This window comes from Pelodiscus sinensis, chromosome 1 (assembly GCF_049634645.1).
Source record: "Pelodiscus sinensis isolate JC-2024 chromosome 1, ASM4963464v1, whole genome shotgun sequence".
NCBI lineage: Eukaryota > Metazoa > Chordata > Testudines > Trionychidae > Pelodiscus > Pelodiscus sinensis.
The window spans coordinates 86,803,685-86,830,204 of NC_134711.1; the positions used below are offsets into that span (position 1 = coordinate 86,803,685).

General features: G+C 44.7%; 1 protein-coding gene across 7 annotated transcripts in view; it reads right to left on the reverse strand.

Moving 5' to 3' along the window:
* Positions 1-26,520, reverse strand: part of GRIN2B (glutamate ionotropic receptor NMDA type subunit 2B) — a 345,981-nt gene that overhangs the window by 203,670 nt on the left and 115,791 nt on the right. For all 7 annotated transcript variants that reach the window (XR_012905621.1, XR_012905622.1, XM_025187098.2 and 4 more), the window contains one exon: positions 15,921-16,519. Coding sequence is in view for 5 of the 7 variants with exons in the window: in XM_025187098.2 (XP_025042883.1) it covers positions 15,921-16,519 (599 nt within the window). In the remaining 2 variants the exon portion in view is untranslated. The remainder of the gene's footprint in view (positions 1-15,920; positions 16,520-26,520) is intronic.

Sequence of the window (26,520 nt, forward strand, 5' to 3'; positions counted from 1 at the left end):
TGGACGTGTCCATTTTGCGCAAAAACCCTCTTATCCTTATACTGCATGTTTTTGCACAAAACCCTCTTGCGCAAAAACAGATTGGAATAGATTATGCAAATGAAGCGCAACAAAATGCTAATCAGCACTTCATTTGCATTACCTCTTCCGACAAAACACATAGTGTAGACATAGCCTAAGTGTTTTGAGCGATGCAAAGAACATCATTGGCTGTGATCCCCTTGGCATCTGCACTTCCATCTTGATGGCTCCTTGATCCTCCAAAACAGCTGTGTGGTTGATGAGCATATTTATTCCTGGCCTAACCAGAAAAATTGTGACTCACCACCATGTGCTCACTTGCACTCTCCCCTTCCCTATCTTTCCTACTGGATGAATCAGGGCACAATGGTTATCCGTGTGATTCAGATGAGGGGCATTTCTTGTGGCTATAATGTGTCCCCAATACATGTTCGCCTCACATTTTTTTACAAGATGTTTCTTTTGCATGTGGCATTTCTTGGAGGTGAATAGACAGTGTTTGGTGACTGCATGTCACATCCCTGACACTCACATCCCGGTTTTTTGTGGGGCACAGGTAAAGCTGGTCTGAAGAGAAAGGTAAAAAAGGGATCAATTTTTAGCAAAAATTCTATGGAAAACATGTTCCTTTTTTGACCATAGAGGTTACATATGTCATGAGTTTTGTTTTCTACAAATAAACCCTGCCCCTGATACTCATGTGACTGCAGTTAATCTGTGGTTATATCCACTGACAGACATGTACTGCTCCATTACTACTCTCTCTCTCTCTCCATGGATCAGCTGCTTTTTCCCTAACTACAGAATAACCCTGCTTTCCTCTTGCATGTGCTACTATGATAGGCTGTTTCCACCACAGTGCCTCTGTCATCAAAAGTTAGGGACTAACAGAATCGCTCATTTTCAATACCTCACTTCATAGTACTTACAAAATGATGCCAGCTCCTCTCTGAGACCATTTCTAGAACTGCTTGTAGTCTGTTGTGTACACTCATATCAGAAGTATTGTGGCAGGAAATAATGCCACTTAATCGCTTGTGATCATTAAAGATCCCTGATATTCTGGCCAAAGACCACCTTTGGCAGTTACACTCTGCCAATCTAAATTCTTACAGAACTGTCAATGGACTGTGGTATTTGCCTTTGGTTCTTTTGGCATGTCATTAAGCCAGCAATATTTCACCCCAACGGTGGCTGAATTTCAGTAGTAAATTCAGCCATCCCCTTGATAGTTTGTAAAGTGCTTTGAAATTACAAATAAAAGAGGTAAAAATAAAATAGTATGGTCTATCACAAACAAACATAAGGCACTGATGGTCTGACTAGAACCAGCCATCTTTCATTTCCGACATTAGCAATACCATGAAGATTCCAGAGTCAGACACTGAAAACTCATTTCTCTCTTGTTTTAATACTGCTTTAAAACCATACAGAAAATAGCAATGTTTTATATTAAAATGAATATATTAAAACATTCAGCATTCGTTTGTTTTGAATAACTAACCCACAATTAATGCAGATTGGCAATGACTTCCAGTCTTTAACCAGATCAGCTATCTCATCAATGATGAGCCTCTTCAAGTTGGCATCCACCTTCCAGAGGCTCAGAATGCCAATTGTAATTTACAAACTTTGCCTTTTGAACATTTTCCATAGTATATTCCTGCAGAGATGAGCTTTCTTCACCTTGTGATCTTCGCTCAATTGACCGAGACAGGTGCGGGGGCCTTTTAAGTGTGATACAATATGCTAAGGGATGTCTTAATAGAAGTAGAAAGGAGCTTTTTTGTAGGTGGTTGGCAGGAAGAGTTATGCCAGAATGATTATTTAATGCTGCTGGGGTTGGTTTTAATATTAATGATGTGTTAGGCACCTGTAGCCTTGTCTAGGCACATTTTTATTATTTAAATCAAAATAGATATTACACAGTAGATGAGAAGATGGAGAAAGTGATTAAATGGATCTCAATTAATGCTGATTTTTATTCTATATTTTTATTCACACATGAAAGATAAATAATATCAGATTTCAATAACATCATGCAATCAAATGTTTTTTAAAATATACCACACAATGCGTATATAATGCAAAATGTTAATAGTTAAAAACTATTTCCCAAATAAATTTTCCCCAACCTTAGTACAACAAGCATTCCTGGTTGAGCATTACAAGCATGCTAAGTCTGAAGTTCAAAAGGGAAACCATTTTTAGTTATTTATGATGAAAAATTATTTGAAAGCATAGCAAATGCGTTTATTTCACGCTCTTATAACTCAAAATTGGAAAACAGTTTTTGGCTCAGATTTTACAAAACATTCTCCTTTGGTTTGAGAATGTACATGAGACATTTCTGCCTGAAACAAAATCTGTTCAGAAAGATCTAGGTGCTTGAAAAAAGGCTTATAGAAATGGGTGTGAACTATACACTCTAGACTATGGGATTTCCAAAAGTTTAAGGGGTGTTTAAAACCAGAGTTCAGTTCAGCCCATTAGAGAGAAAAAAAGTCAGACACTGCACTTGGACCTTGGTCCATAAATAGATTCTCATACTAGCACAGTTTGAAGATGTTCGGATCTAGGGTTTTGGTTCAAACCCATTCATAACACAGGGATTTGGAAGAGAATGGCCTTCAGAAGGTTATCTGCATTCTCCTCATTTTGTTCCTATGAGCCTTGATTCAGCAAAAGGCCTTAACCACATGCTTACTTTTAAACATGGGTGTAAGGACTTAGTTCAACTGGAGCCACAAAGCAGGCATTTCATGCATACACATCCCGCTGAATTGCAACTGTTGAAGAGAACTATGCCAGATGTTTCACACATCACAGCAACATTAAAGAATTGTGCAAGATTGAAATTGAAAAAAGAATGCTGCATCTCAAATGAAACTGCAGGGGGGAATTTAGGATGGCACAATGTAATTAATCAAATGAAAATTTGGCCACTGGCCAGGACATATCAGGGTTAACACCTCAACTCTTTGCAAGAAGCGCCACAGGATCTTTTAATGATCATGAATATTATCAGGGCCTTCCCTCAGGACTGAGCCACTAGGGGACGCACTGAGCTGGTGCCTTGTCAAACCACATTTTGAAGTGAAATTGCATCAAAGGGAAGGGAAAGATGCTCTAGAGTTGCACAGGGAGCCATGGCAACCCAGCAGTTCCTATTTTTAAAACTTGAAAGATATAGTAAGAGCATTAAATCTAGGAGAAAAAAAATTGCAATTAAAAAAACAGAAAGTGCAGATGTTCTTTAATTAATCTAATTATGAGTCTATAAATAACTAATCATTTGTTTATAGGTACCTCATATTTAGAGCCCAGATATAGTAAGATAATCAGCAGACAGTCACTGAATGGACAGAAATGAGGTGCTCCCCACCTTCCCATCTACATTTTGCTATAATCAAATACTGACTTGTTGCCACAGTTCATACAGTGCTTTAACACTCACTGGATTCCCAAAGGCATTTTGCCTGTGATCACTGGGGATATCTCTTCTCCTTATTTGTGTATTCTGCTCCTCTGATTACTCCTTGGATACTTTAGAGGAAAGGTTTAGATTGACTTCACATTACAAGGAAAAAGAACTGAAACTCATGTGTTAAAAGCATATTACCAGCAGCAAATTAAGTTGTAAGGTATTTGCACTAAAAGGACTTGGTTCTGGAGCACTAAATAGCTTATGGGGCTGGAAATGGGATATAGAAATGTTATCAATTTGACTGTTGTTGGTACAGACCAAAATTTATTCCCTCCTGGGTGGTTTATGTGAAATGACTTGGGTGGGTCTCAGTCTGGTTCCAAATGCAGAAATGTCCACAGCACAAACTCCGTGGTCACAACTGATAGTATTTTATTCTCTTTCAAGTGGTGTCATCAGAAATGCCAAGAACTGAATGGTCAAAATACACCGAAGTCCTCCTCTTCCCTAGCGATAATTCCTCCAGTGCAGAGTCAAGGCACATTGTTAAAAGTGGTAGGTGCGCAGAAAGCTTGTACTGCTGCTGCCCAGGTTATATGCTTCCTGAGAGTAAATAGAGGCCTTCAGACCCCAGGGCTGCCCTAAATCACTTTAATGTAAAAACATCACATGGCTCCTCCAGACAGAATACTAGGAGAAAGAGAGGCAGCAGCTTGCAGTAGATCATTCCACAATAGTGTTTTAAGTCTGGACGGTGGTGGTTTTTGGGGGAAGAGGGATGGGATGCTTTGGCTTTGCATATGTGTTGGTACCGTTATAAAGCATTCTCCAAACCCTGAAAGCGTAACCTAGCAACCATCCAAATGCACAGCCTACGAGAGGGGCAGGAAGGATATGCCTTGGGGATGGAACAGAGGGCTGTAACTCTGCTTTGACCATCCTTCAGAATGATTCTCTCCCCTATGCTGCACCTGCTCTATGCTTTAGAAAGGGATTATAGGCCTCATGGCTGCTAATTCAGCACCTTTGACCAGAAGTGAACTCCCTCTGAGAAACAAACAAACAAGACGGGGGTAGAGGAAACCCACACAGTATGGAGAAATACAATGAAAACAAAGGAAGTAAAAGAGGGACAGAAGAAGAGACAGAGGACAGGGAGACACAATGACAAAGAAAGGGAAAGAGAGACCATCAGTGACTTAGGAGGCATGGGCAGCCTCCAGCCAGATGCTGCAGTGGCTGCTGGAAAGGGGACAGGAGTGAACAGATTTCAGTAACAGGGATCTCTAATCTGTCAGCAGCAGTAACTCCACGTGCAGCCAGCCAGCATGGCACAGGGATCTAGTGCCAGCCTGAGGGCAGCCAGACTTGCCAACTGCTAGGAATATAATGAATTGCTAATGAGACCCCGGCTCAGAGGCTGTGAAAGGTCAAGTGATAATCATGCTCCAGCACCCTCTCATTTGAGCCCCCACCCTGCCAACATCTCCCTGTGCCTCTGATTTAAAGATCACATCCCCCAGGGCCTTTCACCCCTTCCAGATGCTAATGATGAAATCTGAAGGTCACTGTCTTCATGTGGCCCAACTTCAACCATCCTCACCCCAACGTGAGCAATGAGGCTTTCCAAGGACTGGCCTGTGTAACCCTCCTGCCATTAATGAGCAGCTATTTGCCTGAATAGCCCCACAGACTACAATGAGGCAATGTGGGTGGGTAAGTGTTCCCTTATGTGAACAAAAGGTTCACAACCTATCCCTACAACACAAGAAGGCCCGGGTACTTCCTTTTCATCTCAATCTGCTTCCCAACCCTCCACCCAAGAGCATTCTCTGGACTCCTGAAGGACAGACAGCCAAATTCAGTTCTGGGACAAACTGGCTTGACTCCTATCTAAGTGAAAGGAATTGAGTATTCCTGGGTTGAATCTGGCACAGAGCATCTGTTCTAATTTTGGGAAGACAGGGTAAGAGAAGAGATGCCAGAGAGCAGGGGTAAAGGATTAAAGGGCAAGCTAACAAAGGAGAGCACCATGCCATTCAGTGTGTATATGACATACATAAGGCAATTCAGTACGTATGTTTGCATAGGACAGCATGACAGAGCAATATAAGAGAAGCCCTGGGAAGAGCCAACATGGTGATATATATAGTGTGACAGAGCTCTGGGTGTGCTGGAGGGCCCTGCACTTCTGGCAGATGGCTTTCAGCCTCAGAGGCTCGCTGTGACCCTCCACACGGCTTCTTCATTTTTTTAGGGGTTACAGCCTGCTGAGCCATACTCACCACAGGTTAGTCCTTGGTATGGTGTGAAACCTCTTGTCTCCCTGACCAGGAACAGACTCTGTAGTAGCATAGGAAGGGTTGGGGGGGACAAGGGCCCGCCAACTGGCTCAGCCCAGAGACCCTAAGGCAGTGGCAAAAGAAGGGGGTTGTTCTATTCCTAGTCTGGCAACTACTTCCCTGGGCCATTTCCCCAAACAATCCTTCCCAATGCCTTTTCTCTGGTACCTGAGCAGCTTATCCTGTTCCTCCACAGCACTCTGCCTTACCTGCAGGTCCCAGATCTCACTCAGACACTTCTCACATCTTTGGCTCCTTCCCTCCTCTAAACTCCGTATGTGCCTCTGAACTAACAGACAAGGATCCCTGTTAAAACAATCTCATTAACCTGGTCTGATTAGCCTGACTCCCTTGGCTCTGGAAGGCTTCTAATTGGCACCAGGTGTTCTAACTGGCCTGATTTTTCCAGATTTATTCTGAAAAGTTCCTGCTGGTTCTAGGCCAGACCCTGCCAGATTACCCAAGGAACAGAGACCTACTTAATCTAGGGCTCACGTATCTCCCTTCAGGTACTCTTCTGTAGCCACCTAGCCTGGCCCTGTCACAATAGGAAAGTACCACAAATGGAGTGGGGTAGGAGATAGCTATAATTGGTTTTGTCCAGGCCTGGTTAAAAAGAAAAGTGAAGACTACTGTAAAAACTGATTAAATAAGTGGCTTTTTGTCGCATACACATTCCTCCGATCATTTGAGAATGGATGGGCCAAATTCATCCCTAGTGTAAATCAACTGAGGACCTTGAATTTCCACCAAAGATTAATTTGACTCAATGTTTTTAGCCATAAAAGCCAATGGGATGAAATTGTATGATACCCTCCATTTCTCCACAAATGGCATGATATACATGTCAGAACCCAGGTGATCCATCGTAATCTAGGAGTAGCAGTTTGGCTCACTCCCCTCAGTAAGACAGCTAGGGTACATCTAGATTACATGCCTCTGCCGACAGAGGCATGTAAAATAGGCTACCCGACATAGTCAATGAAGAGGGGATTTAAATATCCCCAGCTTCATTAAAATAAATTGGCCACCACGCTGTGCGAGCTCAGCTGATCATTGGCACAGCGCACGAGTCAAGATGTGGATCGGTCGACAAGGGAAGCCTTTGTAGATCGCTCCTGTAAACCTCGTTCCACGAGGCTTCCCTTGTGGCTTCCCTTGTCGGCCGATCCGCATCTTGAGTGCGCGGCCATTTTTATTTTAATGAAGCCGGGGATATTTAAATCCCCATTTTATTGACTATGTCGGGTAGCCTATTTTACATACCTCTGTCGGCAGAGGCATGTAGTCTAGACATACCACCCCTAGAGTTTTATTTTACTTTATTTGTATTTAGTGGTGAAAATATCTATGGTCCCTTTCAAACACATTTTGAACACTTTCAGTACCCTCAGGAAACATTCAGATGCTATTCTCTTGCCTGCACATGGCTACACTGCAGTCTCCGGAATGACTAATGATATGAATACCAGTCAATTCAAGGTGTCTGCCATTAGTCCTGCTACCACAAGAGCTCTCCAGGGTTCTGCTCCAGGAAGGTCACAGACAGTTCTTTGCTTCCAGCCAACCGTGTTGAAATAAGATCTTGAAGGAGACAGATCACTAAGTCTATTACACCCTAAGGGAGAGACATCTGGATCCCAATGGTCTATATTCTCATCCAGTGAAGAAACACATTAATACATGTTTATTTCAAGTTCTCCCTCTATTCACTGATTCTAAAGATCTGTATCCGATTAACCATCCCTGACCTGTTTCCTAATTGCCAATAGAACAATATGGCTCTGGAAGAACTGAGTTCTGCTCACGTTGTTTCAGCCAGAATAATTTCCAAACTGTTTGCTTAGGTTGCCAATACATTTCTGAACTACTTGGCATGGGAGATTCCAAAACCTGGCATGGGAGGTTCCAGAGACAAGTGTTCATATCAGCCACAGTAGAAGCATCAAATATAAACCCTACCACTCCAGTTTATCAGCTGTTTTTAAAGGGTGGGGAATTGAATGTACCTTTTTCCTCTTTCTGTTATATCTCTTTGCACAGTCAGTGTAATCCCATGTTTGGGTTTCATTCCAAAGCAAATCATCAGTACTCTATTAAACTGAAAAGTGGTGTGTGCAGACTGGCTTTAATAGTCTCTCATTTTATACCAATTAGTCTAGAAGTCATTAGCAACCCTACAACAACAAACTAACAGTAATGGCCCAGCATTCACAATAAGTTTTGCCAAAAACCAATCAGTAGAAACAGTGTGGGTCTCATGGAAATCTCTATAATAAGAATACAGCATATACTGCCCAATAATCATGAGCAACCATACAAAAAGAACAGGGTTCTGCTCATGAAACCATGTGTCCTAGAAATATTTCTTTCTCATGACTCATCCCCAAGCACCAGTCTCAAGTATGTCTGTGTTGTTTATTTTATTTATTTACTAGAAGATTTACCCAGCATTGTTCAGGTCCTTAACTCAATTAATTTTTTTATTTTTGGAAAATAAAATGATGTGGTGGGGAGATCAGTATGCAAGCTGCCCTGGGGAGAGAGGGCTATCCCAGCGTTCTCTCACCACAGAAACTTGGGATCAAGTATGAAGTGTGTCTCCATGGCCACTGTAGCTACAGTGGGCACTGCCAGGGGAGGGGTGCATGTTCCCCAGCTGGGGCAGGTCTGGTTCTTCTGTCCCCTGCCCTCCCCAGCCAGAGCAAAGAATGCTGCAAACTGTGCACTTTCCTTCGTTCCCTGATTAAAAGGAACAGCCAGCAATGCTTCCGTACAAATAGGAGGGGCAGCTTCAGCCCCCTCTGCCTTCCTTAAAGGGTGCCTAGGGAATAGGAAGCTCAAGGCTGGGGAAGTCCCAGAGAGGGGTGCACCAGCCAGCCCCATTCATCTTCCTGGTGATTCTGTCTCTTTTCGGTCAGGTTTTATGAGAAGCAATACCATTCCAGGCACATCCCATATTCCTGGGTCAACCAAACCCTCACCTTGCTTTAAGTTAAAATAAGATAAAGCTGAGTACCAAATCTGGTGGTCCTAATTCTTACCATTTAGGAGAAATTCTTGAACAAAGAATCAGATACACTCATAGATAAATGCTCTCAAATATATACAGTAGCAGATTTATATTTCCAAAATCTAACTATAGTTGCCGTGGGATGGGCACCCCTCTCATACATTGAAGTCACCAAAAAAAGACTTCCATAAATCAACCCTAATCCACTCTCTCCCAGCAGCCTTAGAGAAGGGAGAGAATGCCTGGAAGATTAACAAATGTGGGCTCTGGCAGATGAAACGAGCAAGTTCCAAAACCGAGGCCCTTTCATAGAATATGCCCTTCAGTAAACTCCCTTTCATCACCTCTAGTGATTTCAGCTAGTGCAGTATGGCGTGGGCACATAGGAGAGTTCTCTGATAACTTGGTCCCATCCCATTTAGGGCTTTATATTGCCAGCTGTAGTCTTGCTAGACTAGCAGTGCTGATGTCCAGATACCCTGTCCATGATGCTAAGCAAGAAACTGAACAGGCTCTTGGCACTAATAGGAATGAGTGGGTATTGGGATTTGGAGAGTCTAATGTTCAGATTATATTTCAACCCTGAATCTAAATATCACCCAGTCCAAATATCAACCAGTTCATAGGGCCCACCTCCCTTCAAGCAAAACCAAGAATGTGTACATGTTGGTGGTACAATGGATACTTTACCAGGCGGACTGATGCTCCCACTGCATAATTCATTTGTACCATCACTTGCAGCCTCTCAGGGTATGTCTACACTACCCTCCTAGTTCGAACTAGGAGGGTAATGTAGGCATACCGCACTTGCAAATGAAGCCCGGGATTTGAATTCCCCGGGCTTCATTAGCATAAGCGGGGAGCCGCCATTTTTAAAACCCCGCTGGTTCGAACCCCGTGCAGCGCGGCTACACGGGGCTCGAACTAGGTAGTTCGAACTAGGCTTCCTAGTTCGAACTACCTAGTTCGTGCCCCGTGTAGCCGCGCTGCACGGGGTTCGAACCAGCGGGGTTTTAAAAATGGCGGCTCCCCGCTTATGCAAATGAAGCCCGGGGAATTCAAATCCCGGGCTTCATTTGCAAGTGCGGTATGCCTACATTACCCCGCTAGTTCGAACTAGCGGGGTAGTGTAGACATACCCTCAGAGAGGAACAAAAAGATCCATAGGAGTAAAATCTCCCCATATGTCAAAAATTACCACTATAACATATGGGATAAGTATTTCTCAGCATGCCATTTCCCTATTAACCTGCAGAGCTATTTCACCAAAAGAGTTATTTTTAGAAAGAAATCTGCAAGATCTGCTCATCAGGATCAAAGACTCACATCACTAACTTACCTCAAAGTAGTATCAGTTTCAAGATAGATAGTCAGCCTCATGTAAAAATTGTAATTGCCTACTAATATTAGCAAGTGGGGGGAGTTCATATGAGAGTCCATCCTTCATCTGATGTACTCTACATATGGACATTCATTCACACACATCTTTGCTAGTACTAATATTGGCAACAGTGAATTTAAAGGGAGTAAGAGAACATGATTAACCAAAATACTATTTATAATTCTCTAAAACGTTCAGATCATTTTCCCCATTATTAGCCCAGTTCTACTGGCCACCCTCAGAGCCAAGAGAAGCAGAAATTATTTGATTTTGGCTGCATCCTGAGCTTGTACTTCACAAAAATAGATTGGTTAGCAATGGTCAGGATTCAAGCACAAACCCTGGGAAATGACTAATTCACAGCCTTAATTCATAATGTGCTCAAAATGAACTAAATTAAATTCTTCTTTAGCTTGATGCGTCATTCTTTCTAGGATAGAATGGCAAAATTCCTTCATTATATTACCTCCCAGCTATGGATCTGAACCAATGGGGACCCACTTTGAATTAGACAGTAATTCCTGAAATACTAACTACATGGCTGTCAATTGATGCCAGGTGTATAAGCTGATCATGCAGCGTTTGTAGATAAACCCCACCCATTGGGCTCATGTATATACTTTTCTCCATTCTGTGTAGGCATATCTGGGGGGTAACTGCAAGCAGTAGATGGTTTCCTGTAGTACTGAAAAGGTCCACTGACACTCTGCAGTTGGTGTTCTGGAAACTGCAGTCCAAGCGCAAGCATTTCTGACCTTTTTCATCCATGCATACATAGCTTCTATATGTTGCACTGTATTTGAGATTAAAGGGACTAGAGAAATATGTTTTTATTTACTACTTGGTACCCATGAAAAATGAAAAGGTAAACAGACTTTAGGGCCCCAGTTAAACAAAGCTATTAAGCATGTGCTCAAAGTTTAGTGCCTGTAAGTACAGTTGAAGGCAGAGAAACTTAGGGGCCTGATCCAAAGCCCAAAGAAGTAATAGGAAGACTTCCATTGACTTCAGTGAGTGAGAAGTGGGGGTTATAAGAGGTCTCCCTCTTTTTTCTGCACTTACCTATACTTTGAATTGTGGGATTGAGAGAACAATGGCATATGGTATCTTTATAGCCAAGATTTTAAAAAGTGCCTAACTTTATACAACATAGAGGGGCCCAGTTTTAAGGAAAGGCTGAGTATGCACCCTCCCTCTGAAAATCAGGCCTTTTTACACAGTATCAGAGAGAACACCAAATACTGAAGCATAAAAACAGGGTCTGGTGATGATTGTGGGGAAAATGGAAGAATGGGACATCAAGATGAGAGGAGTGTGTGTCAGCTGTAAGAGAACACTAGACAACTAAGAAATAGCATTATTCAGGCAATGAAGACCAGAAGAAAAGATCTACATTTTCAGATGTGACCAGTAGTGTTAGCTGCTGACATTTTTGGATGCCCAACATGACACATATTAAAGAGACTTGATTTTCAAAAGATTGGGACTCAGTAATTTCTGTAAACCATTCCTCTTTAAAGCGAATCCAGATGGTAACCCAAATCACTAGTCATGAGTAGACCAAGCAGCTTTACCTTGATGCTGTAGTTGAGAACTTTGTATGAATTCAATTTAAATCTTCCCTTACTGCATCACTCAGAAGAAAAAAGACGACTAGAGAAGACTGAGCTAGAGAGGAGTCTTCTAATGACCACAGTCAAGATAGTTTTCAGGGGAGCAGAGCAAACAGAAGCCAGACTGGAAGAGATTAAGTTTGCTACTATTTCACATTGTCTTTGTTAAAGCGTGTGCAAAGTAGGAAACAGAATAATAATTTAAAGAATAGAGGGGACAGAGAGAAGGCATCTTCCTCGGTATCCCATTACCAGGGTAACAGAAAAACACACTGGGCAAAACACTGAGGGTAACAATCCTATTATGATACAGAGGATGGGTTCAGGGGTGATCAGTATGTGGAGAGAGACCTTTCCTGTCCTGATTTTTTTCTATGATTCAATGATACTGTTCAGTACAGAAACTTTCTTACCAATCCTTCTGTCTGAAATAACTGGAGAAGACCTTCCATTCCTATTTATGCATGAACAAGGAGCTTCATGTCCTATTTACATTTGATCTGATTATGAGCCCAATGCAAGGGTTTAAGAGGGATGCCAATAAGTGGTTCTTTGCCAGTGTTAGCTAGGAACTGGGCACAACCAAAAGGTTTTGTGTAAGTAGCAAGCAATTTGATCAACAGTTACTATGAAGTACCAGATGTAGTCATGAAGGACCTGATTTTTCAGAAGCGCATACTACAGATGAAGTCAATGGAATCTGCAAGTGTTCATCACCTCTGAAAAAAATCAATCCCTGATTCACTAAGGAACATATTACAAATCTGCTCTATATAGGCTTCAATCTCTGGTACAAATTAAGGATGTTAGGGTATGTCTACACTAGCCACCCTAGTTCGAACTAGGGTGGCTAATGTAGTCATTGGATTAAAATATCCCAGGCTTTATTTGCATGTTCCCGGGCATCGCCATTTTTAAATGCCCGGTAGTTTGGACTCTCTGACCACGGCTACACACAGCACAGCCTAGGTAGTTAGAACTAAAGCCCCTAATTCAGACTACCATTACTCCTCCTGCAATATTTTAATCCCGGGCTTCATTTGCAAGTTCGAATGACTAAATTAGCCACCCTAGTTCGAACTATGGTGGCTAGTGTAGACATTCCCTTAAGTATCAAGTATTTCACTAATTGAATAGTCAATGCAGCGACGGCGTTTCAAAGGGGCAGTGCTGCACAGAGCCCAGGATCTGCTGGGGACTCCCCAGCTGACTCTGGGCTACACGCAGCGCTGCCTCTTTGAAACACCATTTCAAAGGGGCAGCACCGCACAGCTGATCCCAGGCTTAGTGCCACAAGGAGCCTGGGGTCAGCTGGGGACTCCAGCTGACCCAGAGCTCCGTGTGGCGCTGCTCCTTTGTAACTCCACGGCAGCGTTCCAAAGGGGCAGTGCTACATGGAGCCCAGACTCCCTGGGACACTGCCCTTTGAAGTACCCCCCTCCTTGCTGCCTCTGTCTGATAGACAGAGCATTTGCTTATCGGATAGTTGACTGGTCCTTAACATCACTAGTACAAATTACACCTGATGAATCAGAACACCCAGACCACCACTGGAAATACTTGATTGACCTACCATATTTGCACTGTGCCCAGGCTAATAACAAAAATGCACATGCTTTGTGAAGACCCCTTTTGGAGAGTGTAACCTGGATTCCCCTAACTCCTTCCACCAGCAGTAATGGGACCAACTTTCCCAAGGATGTCTATATGCACAAACTGAGCAGCAAGTCACTAGAGCAGTGGTGAGCAACATGCAGTCCATGGATCCCATCTGCCTTACTCCACGACACACCTCTCATGCACCGGGGCCCCATTCTTCCTACTCCTTGCCCACCCAGCACTTTCTGAGTACGTCTACACTGCATTCCTCTTTCGAGAGAGGAATGCAAATGCAACCGAGCAAAATTGCAAATGAACTGTGGATTTGAATTTCCCATGCTTCATTTGCATAATGGCATCCCGGCGCTTTTTCAAAATACCTTATTTCAGAAAAAAAATGCCGTCTAGACGGGGTTAATTTGAAAAAAAACAACTACTTTCGAAATAACCCTTAAACCTAGTTTTTAAGGAGTAAGGGTTATTTCGAAAGAAGAGATTTTTTTTCAAAACAACCCCATCCAGATGGCTGGGTTTTTTTTCCGAAATAGGGTATTTCGAAAAAGTGCCCGGACGCCATTATGCAAATGAAGCACGGGAAATTCAAATCCGCGCTTCATTTGCAATTTCGCTCGGCTGCATTTACATTCCTCTCTCAAAAGAGGGATACAGCGTAGACATACCCACAGAACGCTACAAATTGCCTGATTCGTGCTCTATCCCCACTCCCGCCTCTCCCTCCCAGAGCTTGAACAGCCATGAAGGAGGGAGGGAGGGGAAGGAGCAGGGACAGACCACGAATCAGGCGGTTCACAGCTCTACGGAAGTGCTCGAAGGCAGGGGGAGTGGTAAGAATTGGAGGGCTCCACTGTAGTGGAGGGGGGTCTTCAGGGCCACGGGTGGAACCCCAGTGGGCTGAGAGCTGCTGCCACCCACGAAGATGAAGGAGGCCATTCATACAGCCTATTCGCTATTCTTGGTTGCCTATTGCTGCACTAAAGCATGACAACCCAGGACCCATTAAGCCAGATGAGGATTTTGCATCCCTGCCCAACTCAGATTTCCTTCTGTGGACTGGTGTAACATGCTGATGGTCTGGGGGGCAGAGATGGGAAGAGGAAGGAAACCCAGGGTATGTCTACACTAGCCCCCTAGTTCGAACTAGGATGGCTAATGTAGGCATTCGAACTTGCAAATGAAGCCCGGGATTTAAATATCCCGGGCTTCATTTGCATGTTCCGGGGGGGGGGGGCATTTTTAAATCCCCTTAGTTTGAACTGACTGCCCGCGGCTACACGCAGCAGTCAGAAGTTAATCTGAACTAAGTCCTTAGTTCGGATTAACTGTTACACCTCATTGCAGAGGAGTAACAGTTAATCCGAACTAATGACTTAGTTCGGATTAACCTGATTGCCGCGAGTAGCCGCGGGCAGTCAGTTCGAACTAAGGGGATTTTAAAATGGTGCCCGCCTGGGAACATGCAAATGAAGCCTGGGATATTTAAATCCCAGGCTTCATTTGCAAGCTTGAATGCCCATATTAGCCACCCTAGTTCGAACTAGGGGGCTAGTGTAGACATACCCCCAGTGATTAAGTATTAACCTGGAGATTCAGAAGACAGATTCAACTCCCTGCTCCACCACACACCTCCTGAGTGACCCAGGGTAAGTCACTTACCGTCTGCGATATGGAGATAATACTTCCCTGCCCCCACAGGGATGTGGTAATAATGAGTACATTTAAGATTGTGAGGAGCTCAGAAACCATAATAATGGGGGCCATATGAATACCCAATAAAAATATTGCCCATTACCTACAAACCAAACCTCTGCATGCATTGTTGGCAGTGGGAGGGGTTAAACCCCAGACCTTCTGGGTTTAAATATATGAGCCTCCAGTGGCTGGGCTAGAAGACCCAAGTCTGTTAAGACAAGGGTTTGTCAGTCTTTACGTTTGTTCCACCCATTATGAGCAAGGGGTAGAGCACTACCCCAGCTGAATGTGAGTTATATGCAAGGAGACTCCTGTAAGAGTGAGAGGTTCTATTCTTGTCACACCCGCATGACATTGTTCACCTTTGGAAACATGCACCCATGCTTTTGTACTATATTGTTCACCCACCTCCTGGGTCCTCCGGCTCCTGTCCTTGTATTGACTTTCATACCAGCCTCACCAAGAGCTGCCGAAGGGGCAGTATGAAAGAACATGACCCATCTCAGAACTGGCCAGACCATTAAAAAACCTTCCATTTGCTCAGGTTCCAATTAACACAGTCTTGGGCAGCAGTGACAGTAATTTAAAATTTCTTATAGGTCGTATTGCAACCCAGGTCCCTGCCAGCTCTTTAAATAGCCTCCCTGATAGTTTTTGCCACAGCTCAGTCAGTTCTTGCCAGAGCCGCGAACTGGGGCATGCCCACTTATTTTTACCTCTGATCCTACTGTCTCCTAAATGCCACAGATTTAGAAGGGTTTTTCAGATGCCTGTTTGTGACCCCGCCGACCCATATCCCACCCATTCCCCGTACCTGTTCAGCATGTTGGACTGGTAGATCCGTTTCTCCTGGGTGTTGTAGCAGCTGCTCTTGGGCTCCGGGATGAAGCTGTGCTCAGACAGCATGTCAGAGGCAGCCGTGGTGATTATGGCTATCCCATCCCTCACCCTGGCAGGAAGGCCATAGTCCCACTCATCGTATGACACAGAGATGAGGCCAGTGGGGAACTCAGATGGCACTGTGTCTGTATCCCCTGCCACCAGGCTGGGCACAATCCAGGTATAAGCGTAGCCTGTCAGACCCACAGAGTTGGCCACTTCAAAGATATAGGTGGCTTCTTCCTTGGTACAGTAGAGGAGTATGACAGGGCTCTGGAGCTTCTTGAGCTGGTTCTGGATTTTTGAGTCTCCATCATCCAGGGACATGTCTAGCAAGAGGACCTCCTCCAACTCCCAGCCCACAAAGCTGTTCTCGATGGTGCTGCGGATCTTGTTGACGAAGTCCTGGTAGCCAGGGAAGTAGGTAGTGACAATGGAGAAAATGTACCAGTCATATTCTTCCATGATGTTAAGCATGACAGAGGCTTGCTGTTCTATTGATGGGCCAAACTGGAAGAACATGGATGACTCATCCTAGAGCAAAATAAAAAAAAGAAAAAAACCAAGAAGGGGGTCAAAGGAAATAAAAAGCAAAGTTCATGGACAGCTCCAATGAGAGGGCAATCATGGGGGCAAATCTACACTCTTTTGTTTGTGTTTTGGGAAGGTTTGACAGTTCTCAGGATACCTAGGATAGGACTGTGAGTCATCCTGTTAGCCATGCCTGCTGCAAGAGGGAGGGTTTCTTGTGGAAACTGGGTGTCAGCTCTCTGGCACCACTAGCCATACAGTTACCCAAGCATTCTTTCCTCTGGCTTATGCCAGCCCTAATTTTGCCTTAGAGATTAACAATAACTGCCCCAATCCTCACACCCCTTGAAATCATTCCCCAGTGATATCCAGCCTCCAACATATGGCTGCTCACAGAGATTTCAGGTCCTCTGCACCCCATGTACCTCAATTTACCAGTTTAACATACAGCCCTTGTAAGAAAGTGTTGGGAGCAAATGGTGACAACACCAAACAAATCAAAAACCAAGAACCTCGCCTATATAATAAAGTCATTTGCCCACAACAGTCAGTCTGCTGCAGAGCCAGGATCCAAATGTTCATGAAAGTTCCTCACTTCTTAAGGGGTTTCCTCAAATGAATGAATACAGAGGGCTTTTCCTTATATCCTGTTCTACTTAAAACCATCTTGTGTCTTTATACATGGACTACGATACTGTTTCCTTCCACCTCTGAATGGTTTTGGCCATATGGAATGGTCTTTGATGGTTTCCAAAATGTTAACAGGGTATACAATAGTACCTCGCATTATCTTGCCAGTTGAGAAGGGGTCATCAAGTTACACCTGAGATTAATTTATACCTGGATTTTATAAATTATACTTTCAATATAAATAAATTGTTCCTTAAATGCTATCTGTACACACATCTCACAAGAATTATGAATCTCAACAAGTTTCTAGCTTTCTGCCAACACCTTACTTATTACTGTTTAAGGATAAATATCCTGTTTGGTTTAGTGAGTTTTTCAGATCTGAGGTAACAGATGTTTGTAACATGTATTTTTGGCAATATTTTGCCAAAGAGCCTCTGTGTTACAGCATTGTTCAAGGATTATTAACAGAGCTGGGCAAATACCGAGCATGGAAGGAAGAAAACATTTTATTGTGGGTGTTCTTTTCTTTTTCATGGTAACTATTTGAAAATGCTTAGGAGTCTGGAATATTAGACATAATTCTGGAAGAGAAGGATGAGTGAGTTCAGGGTAGGTGAGGACAGAATAAATGCTATTTTTACTGGAAGGCTGTGTCTACATTGCACCTTTATTGCGCAAGAACAGCCGTTCATGGGCAAAAAATTCCCAGGTATCTACACTGCACGTGCATTCTTGCGCAAGTAAATTTACAGTAAAGCATTGAAAAACAGGGCTTCTTGCACAAGAGTTATTCCTCTCCCCACAAGGAATAAGCCCTCTTGCTCAAGAGCTCTTCCACAAGAAGGCAACAGAGGTTTCTTGCGCAAGAAAGCCCTATGGCTAAAATGGCTATCAGAGCTTTCTTGTGCAAGAGAGCATCCACACTGTCATGGATGCTCTTGCGCAAAAGCACAGCTCTTCCACAAAAGCACATCGTAGTGTGGACGCTCTCTTGTGCAAGAACTTTTGCGCAAAACTGTTTTTGCGCAAGAAGCGTGCAGTGTAGACATAGCCAAAGTGTTTTTCTTATCCCTCCACCTGTATCAGGTTGCCTTTCTTACCATGCTCAGCCCTTTGCATGAAGAAAAAATTAAATGAATCCATCTTAAAACCTCAAAAAATGATCTTTAGTAAGAAGCTTTTCTGCAAATCCCAGCTAGCCAATGGCACAGGGAAAGTGTTTTCCATTTGGGTAGTTCACAATACATCACACTTGCAATTTGTCAATGGTCCTGTGTAATTTTAAATCCCTGCATTTCCTCAATCCATGTTTGAAAGGAATGAAGGAAACATTTTCATAATAGTTTCATTTATGGACTGACTGTATGCCCTGTAAAATCAATGATAAAACTCTCACTGGCTTCAATGGGTTAGGGCTGAACCCCTGAAAATATGAGAGAATTAAATGTTGAGGTGAGGCAGAGATTGAAGTTACAATAAGGTGGGTCATCCACATCCAATTGGCAGTTTTAGGAATGAATCATTGGCCTTGCCTCTTCCCAGCAAGCCTGAAGAATTGCAAAAGAGGTAAATAGGCAGGTGTTTTAGGCCAGAGAAGATCCATTGCACACAGTAAGCTGGTAAGTGCCTAAAACTTTACCTCGGGACACACACAAATTTAGAGTGAAGAGAAGATTTGTACCAAAACCACTGCCTACTGTCTGGCCAGCAAAGCTGCTTTTCAACCTAAGTCCTAGCTAAATTGTCCATCCATTATTTCCTTAAGAGTGTTTTTGATTATCTGCTTTCACTCTCTCTCCTTTAGCAGAATATTTGATTCATAGCTGAACAACTCTGGAAAGAAAAAGCTGATCCCAGTACCCAGACATAACCTGCCTTGCTCACTTTCTAGCCTCAGTCTTGTGTTGTCCCTTAACCTTCTGTAAGTTACTGAAATGTAAGTAATATATATTTTTGTTGGTTTATTTTATCATTATATGATAAGAACAAGAAAGTAAACAATTTGCAAGTAGTAGTGTGCAGGAACACTTTTGTGTCTGATCTTGTAAACAAGTAGTTTTTAAATGAAGTGAAACCTGAAGTATGCCAGCCAAATCAGATTCCTGAAAGGGTTACTGTAGTCTGGGAAGTAATTGAGAGTCACCAAGCTATGGTATGTAAAACAACAGTTAGGTCAGTTGTCCCACCCAATTCTCTCTCCATTTTTCAAAGTAGTGTTAAGATCACTCCTAGAACACTATACATAGTTCTGAACATCTCAAAAAAAAAGCATAAAAATGAAAGCAACTTGAAGGCAAGCCAGAAAATAATCAAAAATAACCCAAGTCCTTATTTGTGTCTGTCAGAGCTGTTCCCCACTCTGGCACTCCGAGTGCAGAAGTGGGGGACCCGCAAGAGAGCTTCAAAGCCTTGCCTCTACAGGCACTGGTTACAAAATCTTCACCCAGTATCACAATATACATATTTTGGGGAATCGCTGCCACTGTCAAGTGATTTTTATCCCCAAAAACCAGGGGTAAACATTTGAAACCACCCCCAGGGGTACCCCAAGCTCTTTTGCCCTAAAATAGCTTGAAAAGAGAAAAACAAGCTGCAGTCTCTGGTACCTGACCCCTCAGTCAGAGGCATGCAGATACACACAGACAGACCTTCCAGGACACAAGAATCACCTTAAAAAAAAGTGATGTTTATTACAAAACAAAAGATAAACTTGATAAAGCATACTTGGTTGCTAGATGTTATAGAGCAACTAAGGAAAGCAAATTAAAACACAGAGAAAAGTCTCTGGGCACAATGGTAGATGGTAAATGGGGAAGGGAGGCATAGATTCACACAGAGCAGTTCAAACAAAACCACAAAATAAAGAGAAAACACCCTGAATGCAACTAGATCCACTTCCCCTCCCCCCCTTTTACTTACTTCCAATTGTCTCTTTGTTCAGTCCAGTCCCATGCTCTGAATTCCTTGGAGGTATGGTAATCCTGTCTGGGTTTAAATCATTCTGTGTGTCTCAACTCCTAGTTTTTTCTCTCCCACACAAAGAGAGCGGGCAAGGAATCTATATCCAATTCAAATTTCATCCCTCTATCTCGATTGGTTCTCCCGGCCCCCTGGCCGACACCTTTGCTAGCTACCTGAGTTTAACCCCTTAGTCTCTGGGTGCTGGCCAGCACTCCTCGTGTCCATTACAGTGTCCCATGTATTCTCTGGGTAGAACTAGTTAGAATTCACCCTTTGCCACAAAAAAAACTCATTTTTCTTCAAAAGATCTTTTTCTAGTATCCAGGCATCTGACAAAGTAGACAACAGACCATAAAAGTTTAATGCTCAAATAAATTCAATAGTGTTAAGATGCCACAGGACTCCTTGTTATTTCTAGCATTGATGGTTGTAGGAAAAAAAATTGAAAATGTAATCCAAATGTAAATTAATGCAGTGACATCAGAGTTTGAAGAGTACCTGAACCAATAACATGGGACATTTCAATGTAATGATCTTGGGTGTATTAACTCTGAAACCTAAAGATGTCAGTGTATTGCATACTGAACACTGAAATTGGGAGAGAAATCTTAAAATATATTTAATATGAGAACAATACAAGGAGCTACAATGCTGATTGTATCATTCATCTTCATATTACATTCAATAAAATCCTCCTTTTCATAAGCTTATCTAAAGCTGCTGTAGAATTTCCATTATTTCCACCAGAAACTCATAGAACTGAGATACATGTCCAAAGATAGGGCTCTACCAAATTCACAGATGTGAAAAATGCATCATGGACTGTGAAATCTGATCTCCTGCATGAAATCCAGCTAGTGTAGGGGAAACCAGATTTCACAAAGTTGGGTGGCTAGAGAAATGGTCCCCAACCTTTTGGAGCTGCCGGGCGCCCAGGGGCGGGGCCACGCCTGCACCCAGGGCCAGGGTCGTGCCCGTACCCAGGGCCACCCTTACGCTGCGTGCCCACAGCCGGCGCCACCCATGCACCGCACTCCCAGGGCTGGCGCCGCAACTGTGCTGCACGCCCAGAGTTGGGGCTGCCAATATGCCGCGCGCCCGGGACCAGAACAGCCCATGTCCCACGCGCTCGGGGGCGGGGCCACCACCGACCATGCCCTGCGTGCCTGGAGCCAGCACCTGTGCCACGTGTCCAGGAGCTAGCAGCGCCCATGCTCCGCGCACCCGATGGTGGGGCCGCCCATGTGCTACGTGACCGGGGCCGGCGCCATCCCTATGTCGCATGCCCAGGTCGGCACCGCCCATACACTGCAAGCTCGGGGCCGGAACAGCCCTCACGCTGCTCAACCGGAGGCAGGGCCTCCCATGTGCTTTGCGCCCGGGGCCAGCGCCACCCCTGTGCTACGCGCCTGGGCCGGCACCGCCCATACGCCGCGTGCCCGGGGCCGGCACAGATCTTGCGCCGTGCACCCGGGGGTAGGGCCACCTAACCACCGCACGCCCGGGGCCAGCACTGACCATGCGCTGCACGCGCGGGGCCGGCGCCGCCAATGCGCCCAGGGGCTGGCACTGCCTATGCGCCGCATGCCTGGGGGCGGGGACGGTCCCAATCACTCAGCGGGCGCACAGAAATGGCCCGGCGGCCATTCTCTACCACTGGGCTAGAGAGTGGCAGCTGCTGGCCAGGAGCCAAATTCTGAAGACATCACCACCAGCTGCAGCCCAGAAGTGAGAGTGCCATATTAATGGCGGGCATCATCAACATTTGGGGAAAGGGGCAAGGCTGGCCTTCCAAGTGGGCAAGTGGGTGACCACCTTGGACCCCATGGTCAGGGGGATATTATGGTCATCCCCCTCACTCATCCATACAGCCAGTTCAAGGCCCCTTTCACTTCCGAGCATCAGGCCTGGAGCCAGTGTGGGGCAGAGCTGAGGGCGCCCCAGCCAAGAGCCTCTATTGTGCATGGGCTCCAGCTGCTACTCACAGATAGGAACAGGACTTCCTCTCTCCTCCTGTATGGGCTGCTCCCAAGGCCAGGTCAGACCCATCTCCGGGGACCTTGCCCAGCTGCAGAAAGTTCCATGGCAGATGGCCGGAAGCTATCTCTGACAGCATCACTGCTGCCAGCAACAGCACAGACATGGGACGGCATGATACAGTATTGTCATCATTACTCCTGTGCCTCTGCTGGCAGTGCTGCTGCCTTCAGAGCTGGGTGCCCAGACAGTAGCAGTCCTCTGGCTGCCACTCTCCAAAGGCAGCAGCACAGACAGCTGGGTGGCAATACCATCAACCTCCTCCAGCAGCCTTGTGACCCCTTCGCCACAACCTCTCTTTGAGTTGGGAGTCACTCCCACAGTTCAGAAACATTGTGAAGTTTCAGATTTAAATATCTGAAACCATGAGTTTTATGATTTTTAAAATCCTATGACCATGAAATTGACAAAAATGGACTGTCTATTTGGTAGGGCCTTAGCCAGAGACTACACAGATCCTCATTTGAGAAAATAACAAGAGAGCTAAAAATATATATCACTTGGCTAAAAGAGATGGAAGATAATAAATCTACTAGTATTTAAAGGGTGTATATATCAAAGAGGAAAAGGCCTTCCTTAGGACTGTAGTGACACATGGGAAGGGGAGGGGTGACATAGCTGAACCACTTTGAAACATATTCAGAGATTACAATTAGAAGTGTGGGTCAGGCATCTTGAACTACATGGCTGTACAGCCAAATATCCACAAGGTTGTTCTACCCCCATGTCTGAAATAGCAAGTCTCCATTTCACCCAAGGTGAGGCTTAGCCTAGATCCTCACCAGCCAAAGCCTATTGGTGCACTATGTAAATATCAATAGAATAAAATAAGGTAGGTTTTTAAAAGACTCAGTCTCAATTTAGTGTCCCCTCCTAACCCCAGCCCCCCAAACACACACACACACACACGCTCATCCTCAAATAAAAGAACAGAGGCTAGCTGGCTATGCAGGTAATGATACATTTTCATCACAACAGCCGCAGGAGGAAGGGGCAACCGCCCCTCAAAACAAGAGGGCTAGGACTATTCAAGCCAGTCCAGCTTTCTGCCTGGCACTATGCTCCTTGGTGCTTAATCAACCCAGCATTTCAACTAGCCAAATGCGCTTTACTGCTTTGCCAGCTCAGCACTGAGAAAAGAGGGGAGGATGGTGGAGGAAGAGAGGACAGTGACATATAGAGGGACGTTTTCTCCTACAATAAATCTGTCTTGAGTTGCTGGTAGAGGTAGATGGAAAATTTTGCCAAAAATGTATCTGACAAAAACCAAGAGGAGTATTTTCGAAGTGTCGCAATTTTTCTCCTTCTCCCCTTTCCAGACCACATGTCACTACTGACCAGGGAGAGAGAAGAGACTAGGGGAAGAAGGGGGGGGGGGGGTTACAATGCCAGACAACGGAAAGGGCTAGTTCTCACCATTAGAGGTAAGTTTCTGGGCACAGTGACATAAACTACTATGGTTCTGGTATTAGGACACCACCCTGCTCAGAAAGATTGAAATCACAAACTTGAAATTGCCATACTGCTGTCTAACATGCACAAAAATAATGCATTTTTCCATCTAGGCTTCACAAATTTCCATGGCCCCCAAGGTTCCCAGCAGGATTTGACTTATACTGGCCCCTCACATCTAAAATTTTAAATAAGAGCCACCAGTGACTAGAGAGATGGCTCGAGTGCAAGCTTTGATATTAGCACCAGGGGGCTAATTAAAGGATTGAGTGATAGTAGAAGAGGTCATCATTGCAATCTCTGATTTCAAGCCTGTCCTTGCAGTTGCGTCTCGTCCATCTCTCCCAGCTATGGGACAAATGTTACCCGTTGCTAAGTGCTGTGTAAGAAAGGAAAACATGGTACAAAAATCCCCTCAAACAAGGCTGACACAAGAGAGCAGAGACTTCATTGAACCTCCCCATTGTAACTCTACGGGATCAGGAATCTGCAGTTTTGCAGAGCTGAGCCAAGGATGGAGCTGCACAGTGGACACAGCATGTGCTTCAGCTGACAGAAGGCTTCCCACAGAAAATCTGCTCTGAAGTTATTGTTGCAGCAGTGTCATAGAGTTAGCCCCCTCAAATGGAGGCCAATTGCCTTCTAACTCTCTCAGGAGCCATGCTTTGGGGTGGGAAGGTCTGAGGTTTCTCCATGGAGGGAGAGCATTATACAGAAATAGATCCAGATGCAAAGGGAACTTCTGTGTATCCACTCCCCTGAAAGGAAGCATCACCTATCCCCTTGGTAATCGCCACAAACTCCTTCCCTCTCAGGGGAGAACCAAGCAGAAATTGTATTAAGTTAAGCTGAGTTTTCCTCTTCCTTCTGGGAGGGATTCCTGGGAGCACAGCATATCTCTCTCTTTGTGGAGAGTCGCTCCAGCAGCTCAGGCCTCTACAGTCAGATCAATCAGAGCTGGTCACTGTAGTTCAGTGGTCTCCAGCCCTTTTTAACCATAAGATTACTTTTTCAATTTAAGTGCAATATAAGATCTACCTCAAACTCAAATACCCTTGCCCCACTTCCTTCCCACCCCTTCTTTGAGGCCTCACCCTGCTCATTCCATCCCCTTTTCTCCCCCATCCTCACTCACTTTCACCAGGTTGTGGTTGGGGTGCAGGGTGTGATATGGGCCATGAACTTTGAAGTGTGGGAGGGGTTCCGGCTTAGCCCAGGGTGAGGGTTTGGGAACCAGGAAAGGTTTCAGGGTGCAAGCTCTAGGAAGGAGTTAGGATTCAGGGAGACTCGCGTCTGGGGCAGGAGGTTGGGTGTTGGAGGAGGTTCAGGGCTGGGACAGGGGTTCAGGAAGCAGGCTCTGACTGGGCACCATTTAACTGAGATGGTTTCCAGGTGGTGGAGCAGTAGAGCTAAGACAGGCTTACTCCTGTCCTGGCCTTGCACCACTCCTGAAAGTAGCTAGCATGAACAACAATGGCTCCATGGCGCCATGTGCTGCCCCTTATCTACAGGCACTGAGCTCGCATCTTCTACTGGCCACAGTTCCCCATTACTGATCAATGGGAGCTGCAGGAGTGGTGTCTGAAGGCAAGGACAGCAGGTAGAGACCCCCTGCTCTGCCTTCCTCAACAGCTGCAGGGACATGCCAGTCACTTCCAGGAGCAGCAATTACGATAGGGATAAGTATTCCAGCCATGACAGGTTAGGCATTTTAGAACTCACTAGTCAAAGAATTAAATTTAAGCATGAGAGAAATGAAAATTATGAAATGCACAGTCCAGTCAAAAGCCAAAACTAACCCACTCTGCAAACAGTAAAAGTATAACAACAACCGACTCCCCCCATATGTATTGGGTCGGGAGATGAGAATGAAGGATGGTGTGTGTTTGTCAGAATGACAGAGAAAAACACAATGTGTGAGAGTGACAGAGATTTGTACTGCCAAGCTCCCTCTATCCCCTTCTATTTGTGTGGAGATAGGATACAGTGGAGGGAGGAGGGGCACCCTGACATCAGTGCCCCCTTCTTCTCCCTCCTACACCCTGCACAGCAAGCAGGAGGCTCCTAGGGGGCAGCTCCAAGGCAGATGGCAGGAGCAACATGACAGTGGGTGAAGGGGCAACTTAAGTGCCAGCGCTTGATAGCTTCTTGACCAAACTAGTCAGGATCACCTATTAGAAGCTCCGAGATCTACGGGTAGATCCCGATCTACTGGTTGGTGACCTGTGTCATTTAACAAGACTTTTGCCTCAAACATGGCAGGAGAAGCCCGTGGGAGGGGGGTGAATTCTCATAAGCTCAGTTCTCTCAGCTTCTCTGGATTCCCTAGGCAGGTAGAAGTGGTCACGCCCTCACAGTGCTGTAGCCTGGAATTAACACGACTTCAATTGCAGGCTCTGTGTGGTGGAGACTGGGATCAACCCTAAAACAGACAAAGAAGCTTCAAAGGAGCCAGGAATTAATGCAGTTGCAGCAGATCAATGTCTTCCAGGCCTAGAGAACCCCATACTAAGCAATACAGATTGTAACGTAGTGAAGGGGGGAGATCGATATGCTGTCTTATTTCTGTTTGGGTGTTATCTTTATGTAACACTCACTTACACAGTGTGGCTGCCATTCGGGGCTATATTTTTAGGCAGCCCTCAGCCCAATTACCACAGATGCTCTGGATGCAAAAAGAGCATCATTAAGAGACCTACATGCTTTTCTTTGTCTTTAAAAGGGAGACCCAACCACATAGCTATTCATCACAGTCATGGTGGGATGCTTCATTTGTTAGGAGCTTGTTGTTCCTGATGGAAAATGCCACAGAAATTCAAAGTCTTATTAATTTTTTCTCTCTAGTTCACAGTCCTGTTTGCTGTAGAAGTGCTGAAATAGGTTCATTGTTGCTTAAGTCTTCATTTACTCCTGCTTATCCC